This window comes from Rousettus aegyptiacus, unplaced genomic scaffold (assembly GCF_014176215.1).
Source record: "Rousettus aegyptiacus isolate mRouAeg1 unplaced genomic scaffold, mRouAeg1.p scaffold_m13_p_3, whole genome shotgun sequence".
Taxonomy (NCBI): domain Eukaryota; kingdom Metazoa; phylum Chordata; class Mammalia; order Chiroptera; family Pteropodidae; genus Rousettus; species Rousettus aegyptiacus.
In genome coordinates, this window is record NW_023416306.1 from 44314702 (window position 1) to 44341190 (window position 26489).

At 40.1% G+C, this 26489-nt stretch overlaps 1 protein-coding gene across 16 annotated transcripts in view; it reads left to right on the top strand.

Moving 5' to 3' along the window:
• The window catches only part of TRPM3 (transient receptor potential cation channel subfamily M member 3), a 482939-nt gene extending 457566 nt beyond the window's left edge, over nucleotides 1-25373 (top strand). For 12 of the 16 annotated variants that reach the window (XM_036217932.1, XM_036217935.1, XM_036217937.1 and 9 more), the window contains 4 exons: nucleotides 7559-7709; nucleotides 7820-8019; nucleotides 9975-10107; nucleotides 19272-25373. In XM_036217932.1, the coding sequence (XP_036073825.1) occupies nucleotides 7559-7709; nucleotides 7820-8019; nucleotides 9975-10107; nucleotides 19272-20724 (1937 nt within the window). In that variant the 3' untranslated portion in view covers nucleotides 20725-25373. The remainder of the gene's footprint in view (nucleotides 1-7558; nucleotides 7710-7819; nucleotides 8020-9974; nucleotides 10108-19271) is intronic. The other 4 variants (XM_036217946.1, XM_036217947.1, XM_036217948.1 and 1 more) reach the window with 1 other exon arrangement.
• Nucleotides 25374-26489: the final 1116 nt, after the last annotated feature.

Consider the following 26489-nt stretch of genomic DNA (forward strand, 5'->3'; position numbering starts at 1 on the left):
TGGTGGAGCAGGCTTGAATGGACCTCCTGACTCTGTCCTTATTGCCTTTGAAATACTGACAGATACTAAAGCTTTCTGAGCCTCAGTTATTCATCTGTAAAATGAGATAATATTTATATGTCAAACTATTGTCAGAATTAAAATAAGGCAATAAAAGTGAAGCTCATAGCACAGGACCTTACATTTTAGAATGTAATAGATGGTCACTACTATTATTCTGTATTATTGCATTGGAAAGGTCACATGAGATAAAGCAAAGTACATGCGAGCTTTAGGGTCAGAGAAAGGATAAGATTCCTTTCTTTATCATTCATAATTGCATCTCCAGTGCCAATTCACACTGGCACAGAGCAGGAACTGAGTATGTTGAGATGAATAAGTGAATGGTTCTTACATTATCTCTTATAAGCCTTATCCCTTATAAGTGATGTTGGCATTTCACTCCTTAGTGTATGTTTCCTAAATTATGGAGCAAAGACAAAACATTTCTTACAGAGCTACTGGAGGTTTAAATGCAATGACCAGTGTAAAGTACTCAGCACAGAAGCTTTCCCTGAGTGCTTATTCCTAAATCTCTACTGTCCTTCACTTTTGAGGATCCCAAATAAAGAATTAGGATCTGCATTTCCTGGGGAAATACCCATTTTAAAAGCTTTGCTTTAAAAGGAGCAGTGGGCAATGTCTAGGGGCCCAGGAAGTACGTGGCTAGGGTCCCATGACACCCTCACGCGGTCCTTCATCAAAAATGTCAGGGTCCGAAGAAAGGGTGTTGTCCAATTTGACTCACCTCTTTGGTTCCTGGGCAACTAACTGTTAGGTGGAATAGGCTGAGTATTTGTCAGGCCACATGGGCATGAGGAAGATCCTGAAAAGATGTACAGAAATTATCTTTCACCCCACACCTCACATTCACATTTTTGACAAGAGAAAGTTTGCATCTCTTGTGTAAACTTCAGTTGATTGATTGATCCTGAAGAGAGGCATAGGAATCATCTTTCACCTCAAACCTTACATTCTTAGATTTGATAAGAGAAATGTTCCATATTTTGTATAAATTTAGTTGAACTTTTGGGAGTTTTGTCCTGAAAAGGATCCCAAGGACACAACTTGGTTCAGAAGGCAAGTATTATGATTGATTAGCAATATCTGTACAAGTACAGATAGGGTGTTAATGGCTGGTGTGCCTGGAGATTTACACAGCAGCATTCAGAAAGGAAATTTGCCATAGAATTGTCTAAAGACAAGGCACGTTCCTTTAATTGCAAAACTTGGCAATTGCAAAAACAAATAAACATCTCTTACAGGAACCATTTCATATTGGCAGATCATAGTGTCACTTGAGCTCTTAAAGTAAATAGGAAAATAGACACTAACCCAGTGAAATTGATCATATATAACCCTTGCAGGTAAATATACAGTATGTAATATTCTTGCCTATATTCATTTGGCAGATATTTATTAAGCACCTACTATGTTCCAGTAAGTGTTCTGGCTGCTATTTTGTTTATTGAACAAAACAGACAAAAACTCTTATCCCCATGGAGCTTATTATATTTTAGTGAGGGATGCTATTACTATAAAAGTTTGTTTGTTTATTTGTTTGTTTGTTTGTTTGTTTTAAAATGTACAACCTTTGGAGGACTGCTCTCCTAAATATGTACAGAAGGGTTGGGGGTGGGATATACTTTCTTCATTCACATACTCTAGCCAGGCTATGACTGCAAGACCTATCATTGTTTTGGAGCTTAATTATCTGTTTTATTTCTACCTATTAATGCATAGTTAACAGAAACGACAGTTCCAACTTCCTGCCATGCCATGTGTCAATGTGACCCACGCGGATAAACCATAGAGAATCTGAATCTCCAATCATTTGATTTCTTCTAATTAGGCCACAACTGCATAGAAGTTGCCTTCCCACTTCTGTGGCCTAATTTATCTATGATCATCTTCTAGAACAAGGTTTTCTTCATTTTGGGAGCAGCCAGCTGTGTCCAGGTGCTTGGCCAAAGTTTCCCAACTTCATTTACCCTACTGATTTGATAATAGGTAAAATCTGTGTCATTAGTTTCTGAGTCAGAGGCCCCAGCTGGACAATTGAACATTGCTCAGTGTAAACCCCTTAAGTCCTTTAATATTTGGGAGAATAACAACAGTGTCTCTGGCCCCTGAAACCCAGAAACTGATTCAACCTTGGTATCAGGTCAAATTTCACCTTCCCAGTTGCCCCTTCTAATTTGTTTCATGCTGCTCCAAGACTCCAAATGCAGCCTTTTAGGAGTGGGGTGCCCAAAATATCAATGTCTTTTTATTGCTGGCCTATGGACAGAGGTTGGAGGCAAGGATGATTCTATTAGCCAGGACTCTTAATTACAAGTAATGGAAACTCAGTTCAAATCAATTTAAGGGGAAAATGAATTTTATGGTTCATATAACTGAAGAGGGCTGGGTTTAGGCATGCCTGGGTCAGCAATCAGTTTCTCTTCTCTGTGATACAGTCAGTCCCAGGCATGCCCTCCCCTCCTGGTAGCTTTTTATTGCATTATGAAAAAAAGAAAAAAGAAAGAAAAGAGCTCCAGTTTTATACTAGTTCCGGCCAAAGTCCCAAGGCTGATGCCCATTAGCTCTGATTGCTCAGGCCAGGATCACATGCTCACCTCTGAACCAATCCCTGCACTCAAAGAGTAAAGCACACTGATAAATCTCCTAGATATGGAATTGGAGTTCATTTCACCCAAACTTTATGGACTGAGAGTGGGTCAGGGACATTTCTGCAAAGGGAAACCAGGATGCTTCTACCAGAGGAAAGGGAAATGTGTATTGGGCAGACAGAACCAGCAAACACTCACTAGAGGGACTCTGCATCATTACCAATGAAGAGGGAGGTGATAACATGCCGCTTGGTATGAAGGTGGTAGTGACTATGCATTTATTTTTTGCACAAGGATTGGGAGAATAATCACTCAAGGGCCAGGTTCCAAAGTTGGAAAGGAGGAGGCACAGTAGTAGACACTGGCCCACACATCTCTAAATATCCACCCATGTGTCATCTTGGTGGGGGGGGGATGCCCTAGAGCACTTCCCTGGGAACATGAACCCCCAGATACTGGCTGGTGCCATATGTCAATCCAGATAAATTATTCCCCCTCTTGAAATCCACTGTTTGTCAGGGCTTTAAGTCACCTACTTAACCTTCATCAGTGGTAGACATCTGTAAGTTTGAGTCAGAGCACTTTCTAGCACAGATAAATACCCAGAACAAGGACATCATTAGGAGCCATTATAAAGCAGTATTTTGCACGAACTGCTGCATATAATGTTCGCTGCTTCTTTGCTGATATTACCAAATGAAGGCTGTTTCTTAATGATTCATTTTTATTATCATTATCTCTGTCACAAGGATCATCTGCTTCATTTACACTGCACTTGTTGCTATAGAGTCTTGGTGATGGTCCTCAAGGCTGATCTTGAATACCAGACTGCTCGGTGGGACCCAAGCCAGAGGGACTGCAGCAGTTCTGCAGTGCGTCCTCAGAGCCCCCTTCAGAGCTCATACCACACAAAAACGCAAAGTTCTGTTTCTTTTCCGTGCCTGCCACTAAATTATGAGGTGCTTAAACAACAGGAATTGTCTCTTTGATACCCTGTATCCCCTATACCCAGCCTATTATAACCACTCAATACATGTAGGATAAGTGCTGTATATAGTGATTGCAAAACAGAAAGTAATGGGACATAGTCCCTAACCTTGAGAAGCTTAAAGTCTGTTCATCACAAAAATAACAATACTAGGATGACACCAGCTAATGGTAATCAAGTGCTATGTGCTGGATCCTGAGCTAAGTGCTTTGCATGCATTATCTCATTTAAAGATCTTGACAACTTCCCCCCATGTTACAACTATTACTACTATTTTACAGAGGTGGAGATTGAAGTTCGTGGAGTAAGCTAATGTCACATCATTTGAAAATGGTGGAGTCAGGGTTTGAACCCAGGTCTTCCTGATTATAATGTGTACTCTTAACCACTAAAGTAATACTACCTCTATAAAGGCAGGATGAATAAAAGGTGTGGGGGAAGCTGATATAAATTAATACCCAAAGAATTGGCAGGGATTTTCCAAAGCTGACCACATTGACATCAAAGCAAATCTTGTATTAAAGTATTAAGTTGGTCCAGTTTTTTAAATAATAGGAGCCTTTGATGAATGGAGCAGAGGAACCAAGCAGAGATATAGAGATACATCAATGGCAATATCTGAAGGCTCATGGAAATATGTGTAGACCATGGAACAGCATGGTTTTCTTTCTAGGCTAGAAGAAGGGCCTTAGTGGAGGAAGTGTCTGCATGCGTCACTAAATATGGGGTCAAAAGAGCAAGATGGATGAGCTTTGCCCCTTACAAGTTTATTTTATGTTTGAGAAATCTCAGGATGTCATTGAGAAATGGAGATCAAGGACCACATCTGTTGAAATTGTACACTTTGTAATGTACCCTAAGCAGTTCTTTCTGTTGCCTTCTAGGCTTTCCCCCATAGAAATCCGATCAGGAGCCAGGGAAAGGGGAGGCACGAGAGCGACAACTTCTCAGGAGGTCAGGCTGGGAGGAATGGGGTGGGTAAGGGGAGCTTCCCTGAGGAGAGAAAAAGCAAAGCAAGTGATTTCTCGAGGCCTGTGGCCAAGAGGGTAACAGAGACTCTGAGGTCTGGTCAACATGAGAAGCCTTCTTACCAAACCGAGGATGGGGTTTCCTAAAAGGACCTAAGGAAGAAGCCAACGACTACTCAGAGCTAGGTCTGTCCACCATGAGTAAGTCTGCAGAGCTGTGGGAAATATTTGTTAGTGTCCAACAACCAAATTGTGTTAAATGGTCTTTTTTATTTATTCAACAAACAGCAAACATGCATGGAAATGTATGGATATGCTGTGTGTGTATGCACTGAGCCACGTAATGGGGAACCATGAAGAGCAATTTTCCCACTGGGAATCTTCTGTGGGACACAGAGGGGTAAATCGGTAATGGCGAATGGCGAATAGTGTGAGAACCTCCCAAAGAGATGAGCAGAGGGGCTTCTGGGATTATAAGGAAGAGAGAATTACTAAAGAAACATTATTTGTTAAAGAAAAAAGTATCCATGACACTTATTAAAGATGGTAAGGAAGACTTTATTCAAGGGGATGAGGGTACTGCAATGGGGTTTTATAATATGGAAGAGAGATTAGACTCAATTCTGAATGCAGCTAGGAGAATTGGAAATTTATAGCCAGGAACAGAGTAGTAGTGATAGGTGTGGGCAGGGGAGGGTGGGGTGTGGTGTCAGTGGATAGAAAATCACTAAGAGGAAACATCAGAGATAAGGAGAATCCTGGCTAAACCAAACTAACAGAATTCTCCCTGAAGTCAGGTCAGGATGATAGACATCATCTAGGGGATGGTAGAGGATTAGATACCAATGGTGGTCAGATATTGAGAGGAGGATACTGGCTAAACTGACTTAGCAGGAGTCCTGATAAAACTGGACAATGCAGAAACAAAAGTCCAAAAGCTAAGGCCTAATTGAAAGAGAGCTCCTGAGAGCCCATGTAGGGTCTGAGCAAGCAGAGAATCAAGCAGAGAATCTTAGTTAATACCTATCTCAGTCCTAGGGGCAAAAAGTGAGCTGGGGTGGGCTTCAGAAAGCCAAGTGAGCTCTGAAAATTGAATAGCATTCACCCAAGTGAAGCATAGGAATGGAAGCAAGATGCCAGAGGGGCCTTTTGGAAGCGAAAGAAGCAAGGCTCAAAATCAAGCAGTATGAGACAGCATGACATTTTCTAGGAACTGCAAGAAACTTGGTCCAATTTATGCTCATAGAGAGAGGTGGGAAGTGGCAAGAGATGGCACTGGGCCAGCCACCCTCAGAGCTTGGACTTCATCCTGGAGCCAGTAGGGGCCTCATCACTGGGTTTTCTTTCCAAGAGAGAGCTGTTTTGGTTAATGCCATAACTGCCAATAATAAAAAAGCTGCCAGCTCATAGAAAACACCTGATTCCAACACCTCGTCATCTTGCAGACAGATTCAAAGCAAGCACATTGGCCATCTTCCTCTGGCCATAAAAACAAGGTCTCGGTGTCCCGATATTATAAAATTCCTCATAGTCCGAGAAGATGCATTTTGAGCTTGAAAGAGTGTCAAAAATCATATAATTTTTCCAGCCTAATTCCAACTTAGTGGGCTCACCTTAGTGGCACCTGAGAATTACCTGGGAAGTTTTAAAAGAAATATTGATGCCTGGGCCATGCTCAGAGATTCTAATTCAATTGTCTAGGAAGGAGCTGGGCATTAGACTTTTTTAAAGCTTCCCAGGGTATACCCTGTGCAACCAGGGTTAGGAATTACTGCAACATTAACTCATGAGAAGGGAATGGACTCCCCTTGCCAGGTACTCCCTCCAAGAAGATTCTGGGTTAACTTTGCAAACCTTCCTGGCAGACCTTCGAAATCTACCTGTGACAACTTCTGAGACTCCTTTGTGTCCCACCCCCTTTTAATAAATAGTTGCAAAAGGACCCTGATCTAAAGCCAAATAAGGGAGAGGAACAGCTGAAGCAGTATGGCAACCCCACCTATCCTTGGGCACATAAGGGCATCATCTCATTCCCTGAGCCATGTTTGTGCAGAACTAAGGAGCTTTGTCAAGGATTCTTTATCCCCTGAAGTTACCCGGAAACTTCAAGCAGGCCTCATTAGCACATTACTCATGCTCACCCAGTCCCCACACACATCACCTTCCTCCTCCCCCCACCACCTCCAGATCCTTTATTTCCATTTTCACATTTTTTTTTCAGTGCAGTTGGATTTCATTCCCTGTACCCTAAAAAGCACATTTTTGGAATGGAAAGACTGCTGGAAGAAAGCGGGTGGCTATGAACTACGAGGTCCCGAGGTCCCGGCTCAACACCCCTCACAGCCCTCCCCGTGAAATGCCATTTGTCAGGAGCACCAAGAGACAAACCCTCTAAATACTTCCCAAGGCACTGCCTTCCTTGTGTTTTCCTTCCTCACCAAGACAGCAAATCATTAACTCAGAGCCCCCAGTTGTTTCTTGGAGCAATTAACAGCTGCCCCAGTGTTAATTCCCAATCAATAGCCCCTCCATGCTGCTGCTCCTCCACTGCACATTTTGAAAGTAACTTAATGGGGCAATGAGACTCTTTTCCTTCCGCTGCTCCCCAGGAAGCCCTCACCAGGCTCCCTAAGGACACCAAGTGCCCCTCAGTGAGAGTCAGGGACCAAGGGACACAGTGAGCAAGCAGGGGGGGCACCCACCTCTTCCAAGTCAGATGACAGCTTGGGAGACGGGAAGAACCAGCTCTCTTCTGTAGTAGCAGCAGCCCCTCAAAATATTCATGAAGCTTTCATTTTTCCATTTTGGCTTTTTTTGGAAATTTATTTTTTCTGTTTGTTTTGAGATGGCTGTATTTTTCCTCTACATAAAAAAAAAAAAAACCCTCAGTCTTTTTTTTTTTAATCGGATAGCTATGATTTCTCATTTGTAGCCTGTGTTGCTTTCTCCAGCTCCCTGTGGACAGAATGAGACTCGAGAGGATGGTAAAATAATCCAGCTGCCTCCCTGCAAGACAGGAGCCTGGATCGTGCCAGCCATCATGGCCTGTTACCTTTTAGTAGCGAACATCCTGCTGGTCAACCTCCTCATCGCTGTCTTTAAGTAAGTGGGTCCTTCTTCAGGGAACCTGGGTTGGAGGCAGGGCACTGGAGGGGTGTGATGCGTCAGAAAGCAGTGGAGTTTCTCATTTGAGTCTCTGGTCTCTATTTCAGCAATACATTTTTTGAGGTAAAATCAATATCCAACCAAGTGTGGAAGTTTCAGAGGTATCAGCTCATCATGACTTTCCATGAAAGGCCGGTTCTGCCCCCACCTCTGATCATCTTCAGCCACATGACCATGATATTCCAGCACCTGTGTTGCCGATGGAGGAAACATGAGAGCGACCCAGATGAAAGGGACTATGGCCTGAGTATGCTTTGCGTGACAGCCCTTTGCAACCACAAGTCAGATATCCCCACTGCTTCCTATAGGCAGTCATGCAGGACCCCACGGCCACCTCGTTCCTCCTGCTTCCTGCAGACTGCTGACAATCCCGAAGGCTTAGAAGCAAACAGGAGGGCATGCTCACCTCCAAAACACTGCTATAAAGTAGAGACTGAAATCAGGCATTCTTAGCCTCCTAGCCTTCTTAGAGAGAGAAAACCAGTCTCAGCAGGGCTGTTTGAATAACTTCATAGGTTCTAAGTTTCTTACTTTTCAGAGGCCTCAACACAAAATATATCAACCATATTTATATGCTCCCGATGCTGCATTATATATAATTTAAACATTATTAATTGAGTTGAGTTGAGTTGAGTTACAGGTAACTACGTTTAATTTTCTATTACCATTTCTGGAACTTTTTTTTTTTTAAAGGTCTTAAACATTTCCCAAGTTTTAGGGGTTGTACTTATATGACATCATGAGGAAACCAGCCCTGCTTTCCATTATTCAAAGGGCAAAACACAAAACCTTCCACCATCCATCCACTTTCTAGTCTAGTGTTTCTAGAAGAAGGTTTAGTTAACATCGGGGTGGAACAGTTCTTAGTTGTGTAAGATTATCCCACACATTATAGGGGATTTAGCACATCTGACCTCCACATTAAATCCTAATATCTCCTGCGGATTCCTAAATGTCCCATGGGTATCACCCACAGTTAAGAACCATTGGGCATCGAGCCCCGTACAAGCAAGTTACTGTGGTTTCTCAAAGTGTGTCAAGTAGACCACCTGCATTAAATCTACTGAATCAGAGACTCTAGGATTATGGCCCAGGAATCCCCCCCCCCCACCCCAGGTGATCGCTAGTGACTCTACAGTTTAAAACCAAAGCCACTTAACACTTCTCTAAGTCTGAAACTTTTAACAACATTCCTGACATAGCAATGCTCCACTACTTTATTGACATTAAAATCAGAGAGTTAGAGAGAGCTGGGAATTCCAAAGTTCACTATTTCCACCTGAAACATAAATTTAGGCAAATAGTAAGTTGGAGGTTCAGAATGAGAAGGTTCAGATTTACACTGGGCTTTTTCTATGGCTGTATCAGTTATGAAATAGTTTGCCTGCTATTAAAAGAAATCAGACTCACAATAACACAATAAATTAGGTTTATTTTTCTCCCAAAGCAAAGAGTCTGTGTTGATAGCCCTGAGCTCAACACTGATTCACTAAAGTCAAAGACTGAGTCCTATTTTTAGACCCACCTATTTATTATTATACTGTCTTGTCTCGCGGTAGCAAAATAGCTGCTAAACTTAACATCATCGTATGTATGTTCAATGCAAGAAAGAAAGGGGAAGGTGAAAAATAATGGAGAAAGAATTAGCCACATCTCCATAGTTTATTAGGAAAGCAAAATCTCTTCCCAATATGGCACCCTCTTCCCCTGTCCACGGCAGACATCTTTTGTTTGAGTCAAACTGGGTCCCATCATTATTGCTGCCTTCAAGGGAAGTTGAAAATGTGTGTGGAAAGAGGGAAAGGTGAATGGGGTTGCAAAGGAGCTTTTAGTAAGGCCAATAAAATTTGTCTGCCATATTCCTCAGCCCTGAAATTGAGCTTTTAAGAAACCTCCATTCATTCTCCGTGTGGCTTCCCTTTCCTTGATTTAGCTTTACAATTTGTATAACACTAACCAGTCCCTGCACTAAACCAGATACATTCAGGTGAACTTCAGACATCCATAGCGAATCTAACTCACAGAAAGAGAACAAGGACACAAGTTGCCCAATTGGATTTGGATTAAGTTTGAGACTTTAGTAAAGAACCTCGGCCCCTTTTTCTAATCTTTTAGATTTAGATTAGGAATATCATTAGGCCCATAAATCAGATGTCATTGCTTTTACTTCTCTGACTCATATATCTTTTTTCCCCCCAACAGAACTGTTCATAACTGATGATGAGCTCAAGAAAGTACATGATTTTGAAGAGCAGTGCATAGAGGAATATTTCAGAGAAAAGGATGATCGATTCAACTCATCCAATGATGAGAGAATACGGGTGACATCAGAAAGGTGTGTTCCATGGGTACATGTCTCCTGAGATGTTTTATGCCATGGCATGCTTCAATTGCTTTTGTTTGCACAACCACAAAAAGCCAGCGACCCCCTTGGGTTTATTTTTATTGTCCAAGAAATTGGCAAGCTTATAAGAGAAAAGAACATTATCTGAAAGGTTTACAGATCAAAACCCCAGACTTACAGATCCTAGACTTCTCCAGCAAGCAGTAGCAGCTACTCTCCTGGGCACTAGAGATTGTTAGGCTCAGGACAGGGCTCAGAGTTGCTGGCTTAGATCAGAAATTAGGAAGTTCTGACCCAGACACAAATCAAGAGAAACCCGGCCCAACACAAGGCTCACCAGCAGGTAGGTATTTTATGTAGATCGCTGAGTATCTTCTCCAAAGGTATACATGGTCCTTGTGCCTCGCTTATATGGATGTTCAGTATCTTCTGGATAAACAACAACAAAAGACTTGCGAATTAGTTAGAATAATGGTTAAGTTTTCTCAGGTTTTCTTTTTCTTTTCAGAATTGTTTTGTTTTTTCTTCTCATAGAACGGGATAAAAGATAAGAAATAAAAGCAGATTTTTCTACTCAGCAGTTATCTATTTGTAGATCTCATTTACCAAATAGTTTTGTGGACTAGTAGACCTGTAAGAAAAATCTCAAAATAAAGAGATGAGAATCCTTTTAATTTAATAAATTTAGCTTTACACAAATGAACTTATATTTTCTCATTTTGTTCATTCTATTGTAGACTAACAAAAAATTCATTCCAGGCTGGCACTTTCAAAAACCCTCCATTTGGAAACCAGTTTAAAGAAAACCCAGAGTGTTACAAAGCCTTGGTGTAACTTTAAATTTTAAGCATTTGTGATATAAAGATGGTAGAAGCAAATTATAAATATTGGGGAAAAGTATAATATATTGATGACTTTAGTCAATATAATTCAGACTTCTAAGATTTGAATCAGTCATCTCTAGTTTTCATGAAATGACATTTTGTCTGCTTACCACTTCATACATTCCCTTGTGGTTCTGTAGAAATTACCCAAATGGCATTTTTCTGTTCATGGCCTTTTATTTCTTTAAAGAACGCAGTCTAGATAAATAGGTGTATATGCTTATGCCATTGTGTGATTGTATCCATAGGTACTCAGCCAATATTAACAAAGTTTAAAACCAGGCATAGATTTTTATACACATCTGTCATTGCAAAATAGAACATTTTATGTTAATATGATGTGAAGTAATTTTCTGGCAAAGGAAGAAGCTGCATATCCGAAGATCTTTCTTATTCTGAAGCCTTGAAAAAGCTGCTTATTAATGGACATTTAGCCATGTGGTTCCCAGAAAACTGTGCCATGTAGACACATTGCCCATGGCTCAGGCATATTTCCAAAGCATATGTCCAGAGGCCTTTAAGATGCTTTTTGAATTCAGAAAGCCATAGACCTGGGAGGAAAGAAAGGCAGATGGTGGAAGTGTTAAGACACAAAGAAGCCTTTGCCTCTCTGGGAAACTAGGATGCGAGGTGCAGACATCAAGACATGTTAACATATTGTGACCATGTCAACATTCCTTTTGGATGGGAACAGAAAGGAAGTATGGCACCTGTACCTGAGCTCTCACTTCACACCTGCAAAGCTCCCAGGAGGCTCCTTACCAAGGCCCCATTCCTCTCAGACTGGGTACAGAGCCCATCCTCCAGGAGGGTGACCAAGGTGAGCAATTCCCAGAAATCCAGTACAGAATGTAGGCCCACTCTCCCTGTGTCCTAGGCATTAACCAACCTTCCAGAGTAACGGGGGTCAAGAGGGCCAGGATGACCTCATGACCAAGCCCAGGTGCCAGGCCTCAGTCTGTTTCTGTCACTTCTGTCTGTGTTTGTGGTTTTGTTTTTGTTGGCGGTGGCGGTGCTGTTCGTTTGTTTTACATGTGTAAATGGACCAAAAAAATATTATCTTTAAACACTAGAATTGCACTCAGCACAACAGACACATCATAAAGTGAATGAGGGAACAGAGAACAACTAAGGGAAAACTGGATCCATATTACCCATCTCACACATATTCTAAGATGTGTCCTTTCTGAGTGGAGTGGCAGGTGAAATCACCTGTCTTATTTATATTAAATGGATGGATGGATGGATGGATGGATGGATGGATGGATGGATAGATAAGTAGACAAACAGATGATAAATGATAGATATGTATATACATACATTCAGATAGGTACATATATTTAATTTATATAAGTAAACTGTATACCTTCCATATGGTATAGAGAATACTATATAAATCTCCCTTCATGATAGTCCCAATACAGAAATTTGAAGTCATAAAATTAAGAGCCAGCACTTTGCTCTACTAAAGGACTTGGAAAAAGGGTTTCTTCACATAGTGAGCCCCGCATTCCTCCTCCTGCTAATCCCTTTAAAATACAATTCATTTACATGGGTTGTATTTGTGTGAATCTTTTCAGAAGTACAAAGATGCTTGCATAATCATCAATTTAAATGCATCATTATTATATTTTTGTACCCAAGTGATATATAAACAACTCAATACAATATTTAGGAGATCGTTAATACTGCAAAGGAAATTGATTCTGAAAAATCCTTGCCTTTCTCATTTTTATATAGCAATGACCGTGATGCATCTAAAGCAATACAATTTCAGAATATAATGAACTAATTGAGTAACCAACATCTTCTACTTTACTTGAGTTAATGTCTAGCTAATGATAATTATAACAAAATAACCAAATTTTAACCTTTAAGCTACGTTGGTACCTGACTTCTTTTCTGAAGATTTTTAGACTTTGGGCTGAAGATAACCGATTCTTGAAGTATGTTCCATTAAATTCCATGTCAATTGTCTTTTACAAGCTTGATTTGGTTTCAGTATGTGCATACTGGGCTTTCAATGTATGCCAAGCAATGTGGCAGGCACTGAGACTCACAAGGCAGGAACACACAGTCTCATTGAGTTCCATTGTACACCCAAGGCAGGAACAGCCAAAATCATCTAACCCAGTGGTTCTTGAACTTTGAGGGCCTCAAAATCATCTGGAGGCTTGTTACAACACAGGTTGCTGAGAATCTTCCCCCCGCAACCAGTGGTTTCTGATTTGCTATATCTGGGATAAGGCCTAAAAATTTTCATTTACCAGGTGATGCTGATGCTGTCGTTGCTGGTTCAGGAGCCACATTTTGAGAACCATTGATGGAACGCAATGGACAAGCTAAAAGTCCAGAGTTAGGAGAGGATGATGCAGAAATTTTCAATGTAGGTCATATAAATTTTGGTGCCTAAATTTGGAAAAGGTTCCGGACATTATTGAGTACAGACTGCTTGTACCCAAACCAGTCGTTTCTCCTGCACGACTGGTTTGGGTACAAGCAGTCTGTACTCAATAATGTCCAGAACCTTTGATTTAATAAATATGTACTAAGCAACTAACATGAACAGGGCCTAGGGTAGGGTATAGGGACATAAGGACTCTGAAAGAATGCGTAGTCTAGTTACACCCAGCTTCTATTTGAACATCTACTGAAAAAAGGAGAAACTGCCTTAGATATTAGTCTTATTAATAAATGCAGAAAAAAAAAACTAAAATCTTTTCTCTCTCAGAAAACTATTTTATATATATGAAGATCACTATCATCTCCCCACTTGGCTTTGCCTTTTCCGAACTAAATATTTCAAGATCCTTTAATTGCTTAGCATACATGCAGCAGATCTACTACTACTCTGTTTACCTTCTCACTATGCACTTTAAATTGTCAATGTCACACTTTAAATGTGGTGTCTCAATGGAACTTAATTCTGTGTTGTAGTTAGAGCCTAGATTCCATTCCTTTCTTCATTCCTTTACTATTTGGGGGGTACCTACTCCTCAGAGTACAATAGAACCAATAGTTCTTTCGACGTTATAAAAGAAAGAACACAGTACAATGGAAAAAAGTTTAATACTAATTCTTCAGTAACTAGCTGTGTGACCTTGAACAAGTTACTTAACTGCTCTGAATCTATGTCCTCATCTGTACAATGAAGTATTAGCACCCAACTCTTGGATCCTGAGTTTCTCATCTACTATATTTAATTTTTCCCCTTATTAATTTTATATCATTGTTTGCTTGATAAGCATATTTATTATGTATTCCACATAATTTACCAAAATGCTCACCAGCAAGCACAGATTAGGTGAACAAAGACAGAACCAGCACATTGCATGACTCCAAAGAGTACTCTTCGTGGTAACATCAGCCCATTGTTCTACCACCTCTCATTTGGTTAATCAGCCAGCCAGGTATCCACATTTCTCCAGTCAGCCCAGTATGTCACCCTTCCAGCTAAAATGACAATGTACTTTGTCACAAATATTTTGTACCTATCTCACTTTATTAGTCTACAATATCAAAAAAAGAGACAAGATCAATATTGAGCCCATGTAGTCTCCTGTTAACAAGACCTATCTTTTTGAAATACTCAAAAGAGTACTTCATTTGCTTACATACCTACTACTAAGCCATTCTTTAATGCTGCCTAGAATTTATGTCAAACTCCCATAATTCCTAGGATCCAAGAATGTTGAATATCAGGAAAATATTTTCCTATCTGCAGTTTCCTAGCATTTTTTTTTTTTATTTGCCTTTGGTTCTTAAGGGTTTCCTACATTTTCTCGTGATTACGGCTGGAAGTTATTTACTGGTTCCTTCAGCTCATTTAAAGCAAAATTCACAAACTGGTGGCTTGTGGGCAGCATGTTCCCACAGAGGGCTATTTTGTTGGGCTTGCAATGATTATTAAAATTCATTCTAAATGCCTTCAGACTGGGCAAGCCACAGAATTCCTACCTCTATTCTTGATGCCTTACCTGGTTCACTTGCTTGCTTGACCTGCCCCATCCATAGGCATTTAATTCTTAGACCCCAAACTTAATGCTTCCAGATCGTCCTCATCATCACCCCACCTGTCTGGCTCCACTTGTGAAAAGAAGTTGCAATTTGACTTTTCTTCTTGGCAGTAACAATTTAAGCAAACTGGGATACATAGTCATTGTTTAATCTAATTTTATCTTTCCCAAGCCAATGGGCTTTGTACCCTTTTTCAACTTCACCTAGACCCAAAACAGTAATAGACACATGACTGTTAATAGTATATTCAACATAGAATTTTGTATAATAGAGACAGGAATAATTTAGGATATATGAAATTCATAAATAATCAAAAAACAGTACAAGCCAAAAATATGAGCTTTATCCACCCCCTGTCATATCTTTTTCCAATGCTGGTCTTTGGTGTCTCCATAGATTGAGTTGAATTTAAGCTTTTCCTCCTTTTTTCCCCCATAGTTAATGAGAAGGATAAGTGGTCCAAAGGGAATGATAGGTGACCCTAAAAAATTTAAATATTTCACAAATCAGGTATCAGTCTGTGGATAAGCAAGAGTTAGCGTTAGCTGTTCTGCAACATTGGCTTTTATTTGAAATAACAACAACAACAACAACAACAACAACAACAAAAGCCCCTGTGATTGGGCTCACGTGATACAAGTTGTTTTTATTTTTCATCCTTCACTGACCCTACTGCTAGCACTCCAAGGAATATTTGAAATTTAGAACAGGAATGGCCTGCCAATCCTTTTTCCTTAAACCACATTTCCTTTAACCATATTTTGAGGTTATCGGAAAAGGAAATGAATTTCTACAAAATAACAATCCTTAAGTTAAGAATTGTATATTGAAACTAAAATTTTCTGTGCCAGCAGAATTTCCTTTCGAATGTCCTTGTCCTCATCTTACTGGCTATAGAGGCTAGTTGTCTTCTTAGCTGGGTTTTTTTTTTTTTTTTTTTTTTTACTAACCTACTCAGTCCCTTCTGATGGCCTCTTGGCTGTCACTTTTTTGGGCTCCCAGGGGTAGAAGCCACCTCACATCTTTCCAGGATCCTGTTGTGTCTCTATTGTGTTCACCACCCGAGTTATTCTGAGATGAGCCAAGCAAAGTCTAGAGATGTGAAAGAGGGAAAGAACATAAAACATCTTCACTTCCAGAGTCCTTCTTTTTTTCTTACTTTGTCACTTCCTATATCTGTTCCTGTGTGGCTTCCTATTAATCCATAAATTCTTATTCTTATCTCCATTTTATTTCCTAAATGATTGACCAGAGTTAGTTTTAGTTATAATTGAAAATTCTTGATTTGTTCCTAAGACCTATCTGTATCTACGATGCATGACCATTTACACTTAATTTTTCAAGAATTTTTTTTTAATTAAGGAACACACTGTAGTTATGGAACTAACATGTAAATTTGACTCTAGGAAGCTTTATTCTTTCGTAACTCTTACATTAAACTCCTATCAGTAACATCTGTGACCTAAATGATTCTACAATTAGGTAGTTAAACACATCCATAATTCTGGAAGAAAATGGATGAAATAGTTTTTTGATTTTTTTTTTTAATCCAGTCATATTCCAAAGCATCTCAGAGCCCACAGGAAAGTTAAAATTTAGTAAAGAGTAGTCCCTTGGCCCTGTTCTAGCTGGCTTCCCTCCCCTAATTACTTCTGTTTTCCAAGGTCACGATTTTTCACTCTTGAGGCTCCCACTGGGCACTTCCTATTTACCCAGAGGAGCCTCTTTCTCCTCCCACCTCCTTGGGCTCTTTAGTCTCTGTGTCCCATTTACTACCCACAACCAGGTCCTGACTCTTCTGCTGCCTCCAGTTGGTGCCTTAGCTCTGCCTCTCACCTGCTAGTTTTCTCTGCAGTGTTGCATTCTAGGGCCGAAGGGAGGTGTGACGCAGGGAGCTGGGTCCCCACCATGTAAGGAGATATTGCACAGTGTTTAGACCAATGATCACCTACAATTATGCCAAAAGAGCCTCTTTATCTTTTGGAGGAAGAAAACTATCCTGCCTTTTGTGACTCTGCCAACATTAAAAAGCTAGGGGGACCCAGTACCTAGAGTATCCAAAAAGTCTCATTCTGTAGAAATGCACAATCTATCCTTCTCCTGACCTAAATGAAGAAGTATTTTATCCACTTACCCAAAGCTATTGCATTGAAAAAAAAAAAAAAAAAAAAAAAAATGAACTTGCAGTACTTGCAAAATCAAACTCCATCAACTAGACGATGAAAAAGTGAATTATAAGTCTATAAGACACAAAAACATTATTTTAAGTAATTTGTTTCTCAGGCTATGTTTATACCACAAAACAAGTGAAACAGGAAAAGGTTGTATTTTCCTTCTGAATTAGCTGTGTTAGCTGGGTGAATAGCATAGGGTTTGCCAGATGCAAAATTGCTCAGTTTAGAAGTCCTTGGGGGAATATACCTGGGCATGGTGGATGAGTGTGCCTGCACCCTGGACGGCACTGAGCTAGCTGGTTATGGGGCAGCAGGAAAGAGCAAAGAAAAAAATATCTCCCAAACCATAGGCTGGGTAAAAGGAAGCCGAAGGATAAAAGGACAGTCTGTGGAGTGAATTGGGGCAGGTGGGTGTGGGGTTAGGGGTTGTTGCAGAGAGAGAGAGAGAGAGAGAGAGAGAGAGAGAGAGAGAGAGAGAGAGAGAGAGAGAGAGAGAGAGAGAGAGAGAGAAAGAAAGACTGAGCGCGAGCGATGCACCAAGACAAAGGAATCGCAAAATTACACACGCCCAACGCTGGTCAGCAGGAGAGCCATTTTTTGAAAAGGCTACAGGTCTCTCAGAGAAGGAAACCACTGCCTCTTATACCTCCTCTGTCATTAAAATGTGCATTCCTTCCTAATAGAGGTGTTACTGTTATTAACACCACCAGCAGCAGCAGCAATACAACAGCTGGGGGCACCCAGCTCTAATTCCTACCATTTTTTGCAAAGCATTCTCTGTTCATGCAGGCAAGTTCCTTTGAAGGGTCAGCAGACAAATGATTTACTGTGCATATTGAGAGTATTGGAAAGCATTTTTATCCTCTCTAGAAAAGTTGAGAATAGATCTCATTTAGATTCTCCAGAAGATTTGCCATTGGGCATTTGAAAGTGAACTTTTGAGCTCAAACTGTGACTTGGCTTTGGTTTGGCCTTTCCAAGTTAATTTAAGCAAGAGAAAAACATGGCACACTTTTATTTTAAATATGTGGGTTTCGTCTTTGTAAATAAATGACCAAGAAGTGTATTAGACAGCTGAAACGAGTTCATAATAGCGATTGACTCAGTGAAACTTTATTGACTCTTGGCAGGTGTTGAGCTGGCAACATGGGAATGGAAACGGGAATATGAGACAGATCGTGCCCTTAAGAATTTCCAGTGGGAAAGGTCAAGACATCTAGAAATAGCTATAATACAAGGCATCCGTGGTCAGCTGTCCAGATAAACAGAGAGAAAGGAGTGGAATAATCTCCTAAATGACAGACACTCCAGACTTTACCACAAATTACTTTCTGTAATCTTGGTTAAACTTCTTGATGTTTGTTTTTCTTTTATTAATGAAAGGATTAGATTAGATTAGTTCAACTTCAGGTGCCTCCATAACATGAGCATGTTAATTCATTTGGAGGCACTGAATTCCAAAAAGATTATTATGAATAATAACAAAAAAGGTCATTATATAAATATAAAATAAAAATAATCCCAGCCCGTAAAATACTAATTTTATATAAATACTGCAATAAGAATAACTATATTCTAAAATCCTATTGCAAAATTCTGGATAAAGTCATCAAAATACAACATTCTCATTTTGTTGGTGACTCTGATAAGCCAACACCCTAAAACTTATTTAGGTCCTTAAACCCTGTCCCAAACCACAGCTAAGCCATGGGAGTGGTTAAAGGGTGAGATGTAGGCCCCACTTCACTTCAATAAAAGTATTGAAATTTGGTTTTTATTTACCAGGACTGTATTAAATTTCATTGAGGGAAAAGGGGATTAGTCATTAAAAATCACTGGATTAGATAATCTCTAAAGCCTCTTACAGCTCAAAAAGGTTTGGATTCTGTGATTCTCAGTGACAGCATCCTTGCCATCCTCTTCTCCCTACCTCCTCCTCAGTACCTATAACCGCTCAGTTTCCCTCGAGCAGGACATTGATGACCAAGGTTCAGGCACAGCTTTGACTCCTTTGTCCAAGCTCTGTAAACCTCCAGGAGAAGAACCAGCTCCACGTGACTCTCCTCTCTTCCTCTCCCAGGGTAGAGAACATGTCCATGCGGCTGGAGGAAGTCAATGAGAGGGAACACTGCATGAAGGCTTCCCTCCAGACGGTGGACATCCGGCTGGCACAGCTGGAGGACCTCATTGGGCGCATGGCCACGGCCCTGGAGCGTCTGACAGGTCTGGAGCGAGCCGAGTCCAACAAAATCCGCTCTCGGACCTCCTCAGACTGCACAGACGCGGCCTACATCGTCCGCCAGAGCAGCTTCAACAGCCAGGAGGGGAACACCTTCAAGCTCCAAGAGAGTATAGACCCTGCAGGTGAGGAGACCATGTCCCCAACTTCTCCAACCCTAATGCCCCGTATGCGAAGCCATTCATTCTATTCAGTCAATATGAAAGACAAAGGTGGTATAGAAAAATTGGAAAGTCTTTTTAAGGAAAGGTCCCTGAGCCTACACCGGGCTACTAGCTCTCACTCTATAGCCAAGGAATCCAAAGCTCCCGCAGCCCCTGCAAACACCTTGGCTATTGTTCCTGATTCCAGACGACCATCATCGTGTATAGACATCTATGTCTCTGCCATGGACGAGCTCCACTGTGATATAGACCCTCTGGACAATTCCATGAACATCCTCGGGCTAAACGAGCCAAGTTTTTCAGCTCCAGTACCTTCCACAGCTCCTTCAAGTAGTGCCTATGCAACCCTCGCACCCACAGACAGACCTCCAAGCCGGAGCATTGATTTCGAGGACATCACCTCCATGGACACTAGATCTTTTTCTTCAGACTATACCCACCTCCCAGAGTGTCAAAACCCCTGGGACACTGACCCTCCAACATACCACACCATCGAGCGTTCCAAAAGTAGCCGCTACCTAGCCACCACGCCCTTTCTTCTAGAAGAGGCCCCCATCGTGAAATCTCATAGCTTTATGTTTTCTCCTTCGAGGAGCTATTATGCCAACTTTGGGGTGCCCGTGAAAACAGCAGAATACACAAGTATTACAGACTGTATTGACACAAGGTGTGTCAATGCCCCTCAAGCAATTGCTGACAGAACCACCTTCCCTGGAGGTCTTGGAGGCAAAGTGGAGGACTCTTCTTGTTGCCATCCTGAACGGGAAGCTGAACTGAGTCACCCCAGCTCTGACACTGAGGAGAATGAGGCCAAAGGTCAGAGAGCCTCCATCGCGATACCCCCCCGGGGCAGCGATAACGCAGACAGAACCCTGTCCAACAACATCACGGTTCCCAAGATAGAGCGTGCCAACAGCTACTCAGCAGAGGAGCCGAGCGCACCGTATGCACACACCAGGAAGAGCTTCTCCATCAGTGACAAACTTGACAGGCAGCGGAATACGGCAAGCTTGCGAAATCCCTTCCAGAGGAGCAAGTCCTCCAAGCCAGAGGGCCGCGGGGATAGCTTGTCCATGAGGAGACTGTCCAGAACGTCCGCTTTCCACAGCTTTGAAAGCAAGCACAACTAAACCTTCTTGCTAAGCACTGCAGGAGGCTCAAGAATCCAGCCCTAAAATTCTCCCCGGACTTCACCTGTTCCCCTTCCTTGTAACATACCTGCTTTATTCTTAGCTGAGCAAATCAAGCGATGCTTTGGGAGGTCTTACTTAACTCAAAGGTGACTTCTGGGCCACAGATCAAGAAAGCATTTGATCTGGCCCAGTGCCAAATACAGGGGATATAAGTCATGCTCACACGCGATGGGTAGGGAGGGGAAAGAGAGGGAGAAGAAGGGTTGAAATGAATGTATGTCACTAGTCACCTCAGAAAGCCATGAGCTCTGGGAATGAAGGGGCTTCATGCATTCTCCATGTCAGGAGGCATCTTTCAATTTCTGACCATTCTCAAGAGTTTTAGGATGTAGGGCTAAATTGCAAAATAAAATGAAGTAAGGTAGCCAGCATACAAATGAGATATTCTAAACTTCAATTCTGTTTTCTTTTCGCATTGGCTCCATCACTGGTGACTGATGAAGAGCATCCTTTTTATTCAGTATAAGCCGGCAGCAAGCAGTTCTACCTAACGTCCCACATCCTTCTCATGCCAACACTTCTGTAATTGATCATTTTAAAGAAAAAAACAAGGTAACAGTCATAGTTCACCTGTCTCTTATATATTCACTTCTGGTGCCACAACTGTTTATCTTTTTTGAAGAAAATAAGGGAAAAGAAATGCCTTTTTGTATTGCAAGCGGAATGAAAGAAGAATTGATGTTAAAAACAAATGTCAAGTGGTCTGTTATATACAGTGGGCATTCAAGTATAGTTGAGCAAGCTCAGGATGAATGTAACTAAATAATTTTATATTTTTTAATTTATTTTGTATCTCACCTGTCATCAATGAATTTGCTCACCGAATACATAATAGCGAACTAACAAAAAAATGTAGTGGGCAGAACACACTTAAAACTGCTATATAAGATGTTGTTATATTCTCATCATTCATGTCATTTGTTATGCTGCTGTGTGACCTCCATCATTTGCATGACTCTACCGTGTCTTCTGAACATCTTCAAGATGTAACTGCCAATTTTACACACCACTCATCACATGACCATTTTATATACAAATATCTGGTTATCACATGTGGATATTTTCATACCTAGAGTTTTGCCATTTAATCTGAGCTCAGCATAAACTTAATTGGAGTTTTTCAAGGGCTGGTATCTTTTTATGGAAATGTTTCAAAGTACTTTTTAAGGAAGTTTCAAAACCATAAATAATCTTAGAATTGACTGCGAGTTCGGTATCAACCCAAAGCCATCAGTTGTAGGCATACCATGAATGTTTTTCTTATATACAGAGCTATAAAAAAGATACAGTAGACTAAAATAGAAAGCAAATAAACCATGTAAAGAGTTCTATAGTATATGCTGCTTATATACATATATATGCATTTACACAGAAGACATGTTTATATATAGTATATAAACAGACATATAGAGCTTTCTTAAGAGGCTTGGACTTTTCTATCACCTTGAGGTATAACCAGAATTTTTAACATCCAAGGAGTTCCATTAAAAGAATTCATTGTATTTTGACAAATGTTGAAATTATGATTTTAAAAATCCATAAAACCTTAACTTTCTCTTATACCAAAATTACTCACTACTTTGCCTCTGCCCCATTTTTGTCCAAAAGCGCTAGCTATCCTGACATCTTATTTAGTCTAATTTCTCCTGCACAAAGTGTTTACACCAAGTACACTCTGAACAGGCATACGATTCTAAACCGTATATTATTATGGATCCTAAAACAATGATATACACACTTCTGGATCAGAATCTGGATCTGAAGTGGGGTCATGAAATTGCGACCCTCAAATCTTTGGATTTCTGTTTGGATCACTGATTTTAAAAGAATAAAGTCTTTAAGGAAAATGACTTGATGTCCTGGCCCAAACGACTACCTGGGACTTTCATTTAGTCGTACTTGTGGACTCCAAATTTCTCATTATGTGAAATCAGGTAACTATGTGGGCAAAACCTTTAGCCTTTAAATAGTGAAACAAAACAAAATAGAAAACCCTTCCAAACAAAATTTTTGGGTTTAGATGAGAGCACATATAAAGAATTAAGGAATTCCTTTCTCACTCCTTGATATTTAGGTGAATCAGAAACAAGCAACCAGAGTCCCTTGTATATAATTGCTCTAGAAACACAGTGTGTTTGGAACCCATATTGGCTATTTCTCCCTCACCAAAGATGCATTTGGTCTGAGAATAAATTAGTTGCCCTTAAACTTCCTTTAGTCATGAATCTTATGAGCTCTGATGAAATCCCTGGGCCTTTTCCCCAGAAAAAAATACAAAAATAAAAAAACCATACATGCAAAGTTGCAATATAACTTTGAAGAGTTTCTGTACCCCTCGTTTCATATCGATCAAAAATGAAGAAAAGGAACCATGTTTGTTCATAATCAATACAGTCGCAATAGGCACTTTACATTTTGAGACCATTTCTCTGTGATTCTCAGGAAGGCCAAGTCTCAGCACCAGTTAGAATCAAGATTTTATTTCCATTCCTTAGATTAGATTTTGCTAGTTTGATGTACATACATCCTAATGTATTGATGATTTTAAGTATGGAGCACACTCACAAAGCCAGAAGGCTCTTGGAGAATCTGTAGAGGAATCCAAGAAGACGGTGAAACCATTACTCTTTGGCCACAGAGCTGGACATCACAGCACCTCCAGGGCCTCATTCTGGACCAGACTGAAAGTGGGGAAAGAAATTATGAGCACAAGTGTCTTCATTCATTGTAATTTCTGGAGAGAACAGAACAGGATCTGGGAGAGAAAGTACTTAGCAGTCCTGACCTTGTGACTACCTGGTTCTTTCACTGTGCATGAAAATAAAGTTCTTACATCTTTTGTGAAGTGTGTGAAATATATAAGCCAAATTTAAATGACTTTAAACACAAACTGTGTAACTTTCATGAGCCATTTATTTCCTGTGCACATAAATGTATTATCTTTCAATCCATTTCTTTCCATTTCTGGATCCTCTGCATACTGATGTGGCATTGATTCCGTGGCCTTGTACAGTCAGCTTGTGTGCAGCTCATTTATTCCACCATGTCTCTAATCGAGGGGACATTAATTACCTGTCTCTGTGAATTAAGCATCTCATGAGCAGCAAGTTACTGAGGAACATAAATAAAGTCATAGAGAACTCAAGGAAGTAATAGCTTTGGTTTAATCATCTGCTTCTAAGGTGCCAATTTTTATATACTACTATATGTAACAATTTGTTCTAAATTGCTTGGTCCTTTTGAAAAAAAAAAAAGTAAGGATGTTTTATGAAAATGACTGTGGGAATTTCCTGATTAATCAACATACTTTATATTTATAGTTAGAATCTCCTTCCTTAATGAATTTGAATGAGGAGCTGGAAAGCTTGGGTATAAATGGCATGGGCTAGTGTGTGTATTTCACCAAGCCAAACAATGTATTAGTGGTCAGAATACAGCACTTTACAGAACTGGATTTTTTTTAAGTCTAGGCTTCCAGGTCTAACATATTATTTAGCACTTTGAAAGTTTCCCCTTTAAAAAAATATATATAGAAATAATCAAATGAAAAAAATATACTTTAAAAACACAAAATGTGTTTCTTCTGAATGTTTCAAATGTATTCTAAAGGATAGTTTCTATAGATAATATTGCGATAGATAACTGGATAGTTCATTTATTCTACTTTCTGAGGCTGTACAGTCTAATCTTCCTGAATGTTTGGGCTGTTTAACTTCTTTAATGATAATAAATATTATCCAGTCATCCATCATGCTACATCTATAGGCTATAACATGCAATGTGTTGGGAAATTCTGTATTATAAGACACATGTAAACATATATGTAACCTGTGTTTAACCCAGTATAGTTGTAGCATGTGGTTGTATTAATGAACGTTACAGGATAGCTTTATAACCATTTACAAATCTGTAACATTCAATAAAGAAGCACATGTTGCAAGGATTAATTATGTCCCCAATTCCATGTTATTCAGCATCCTTGTGAAATGGGCACTTTTGTTCCTGATCTGCTTTATGTTTTTCACTTTCCTGTAGACCACCGTAAAATATTTGTATGAGTTGATGTACATCCTCTAACCAGCCCTGGGAGTTGTGGGAGGCAAGTTGTGATTTTGTGAAAGACGAACTGGCATGTTATGCAAAAGACTATATGACAAATGAATTTAACATAATATTTTAAACTCCAGTTTAAATTAGCCGTTTGTTTACATCTGCTGACCCAATGCAGAAGCAGTGTACAGTATTTTATAAATATGCTCATTTAGTAACACTACTATGTTTGTTTCTAGATAAAGTGATGCTAGTGTGTAGGTGGTTATATACTTGTTCTAGATATTACATTATTACTCACTCTTCTTTAACAATAGCAATGTGACTTAAATGAAGTGATCTTGCTCCAAACCCAGTCTTAATTTTGTGGCAAAAAAATGCATGCACTGCTTTATGCATTTCTTTTGACTTTTTAAAAGCAATTAACATTTTACTCTTGCCTGCTGTTACACTTAAACCAGTTAGGAACTCACTCAAATTGTTGGGCTTCTTACAATGTTTGGGGATTATGTTCAAGTTTTAAAAATTAAAAACAAAAAAAAAATTACCATGGGTTTTTTTTAATCTTTTTTTTAAAGCTCTAAACAAATAATATGAAGTAAAGTATTAACCACAGGATGTATAGCTATGGAACCCAGAGATAGCTAGCCAATACCACTTGGATTTACCAAGGTCTAGGTGTTGGTGTGTATGTGATGTATGAAAGACATATTTCTGATTCTTTAGGGCCACTGGGTGCAAATTGCTAAATGAGCGATGGGAGTGAGAAGTCTATTCGTGACAATGCAGAAATCCACAGATGATCACGAATGAGTGGTCCAGTGATATGATGTGTGAGATTCCTCCTATCTGGTGGCTTTTCTATTGTGGGTGAACCTAACCTTGGGAAGGGCAAGAGACAAGTTATGGGGTGTCTGATTGAGCATTGGTACCTCTGGAGAGTTTGCCCTTTAAATAAATCATTTCATTATTAGAAGCCATTCAGCATCCAGAAAAGAGAGAAGTCAATCTGCACAGTCTTATAAATGACAGCTTCTCAAACAAGTAGAAAAAACTTTTCTCTCTGCCTGCACTGGCCTAAGCTTTTTCTGTTTTTCACATCTCAATCTTTCTCACATTAGAGTTGATCAAAGGAGATTTGGGATCTGATTTAAGGAAAACAGGAATTTTTTTCTTGCTTTTTCTTTTTTTTTTTTTTAATTCATTCGAAGAAGGTATTACTTTTTATTGTATTACCTGTTCTCTGATGAATTCCTTGCACTATTGCTGCTAATGAAATCAAGACATGACAATTGTTATATGTTGTCTAAAGCTTTCAGTGGCTGAGTAATTCACACAGCAATAAGAGCGAGGTGAATTTTCCCTCCCCTTCCTTACCTAGTTCACCCGCCCTCTTAACCCTTCAGGCCACTGCCTATTTGCAACAATGTTTGGAAAAAGACATGTCCATAGGCTTTCCGAAGAGTGTCAATACCAACCTTGACCGAGGCCTTGCTCTAGGGCAGGCAGGCTGCTGAGAGCTGTGGGACACAGAAGTCCAGCCTCATGCCTGGATGTACAGCCTTCTTCACTCCCTGTACTTCCTTCCTATTAGCCCAGCACAAGATGTTTTCTGGCCAGATCGACAGACTCCCATTACCTCAATACCCTGT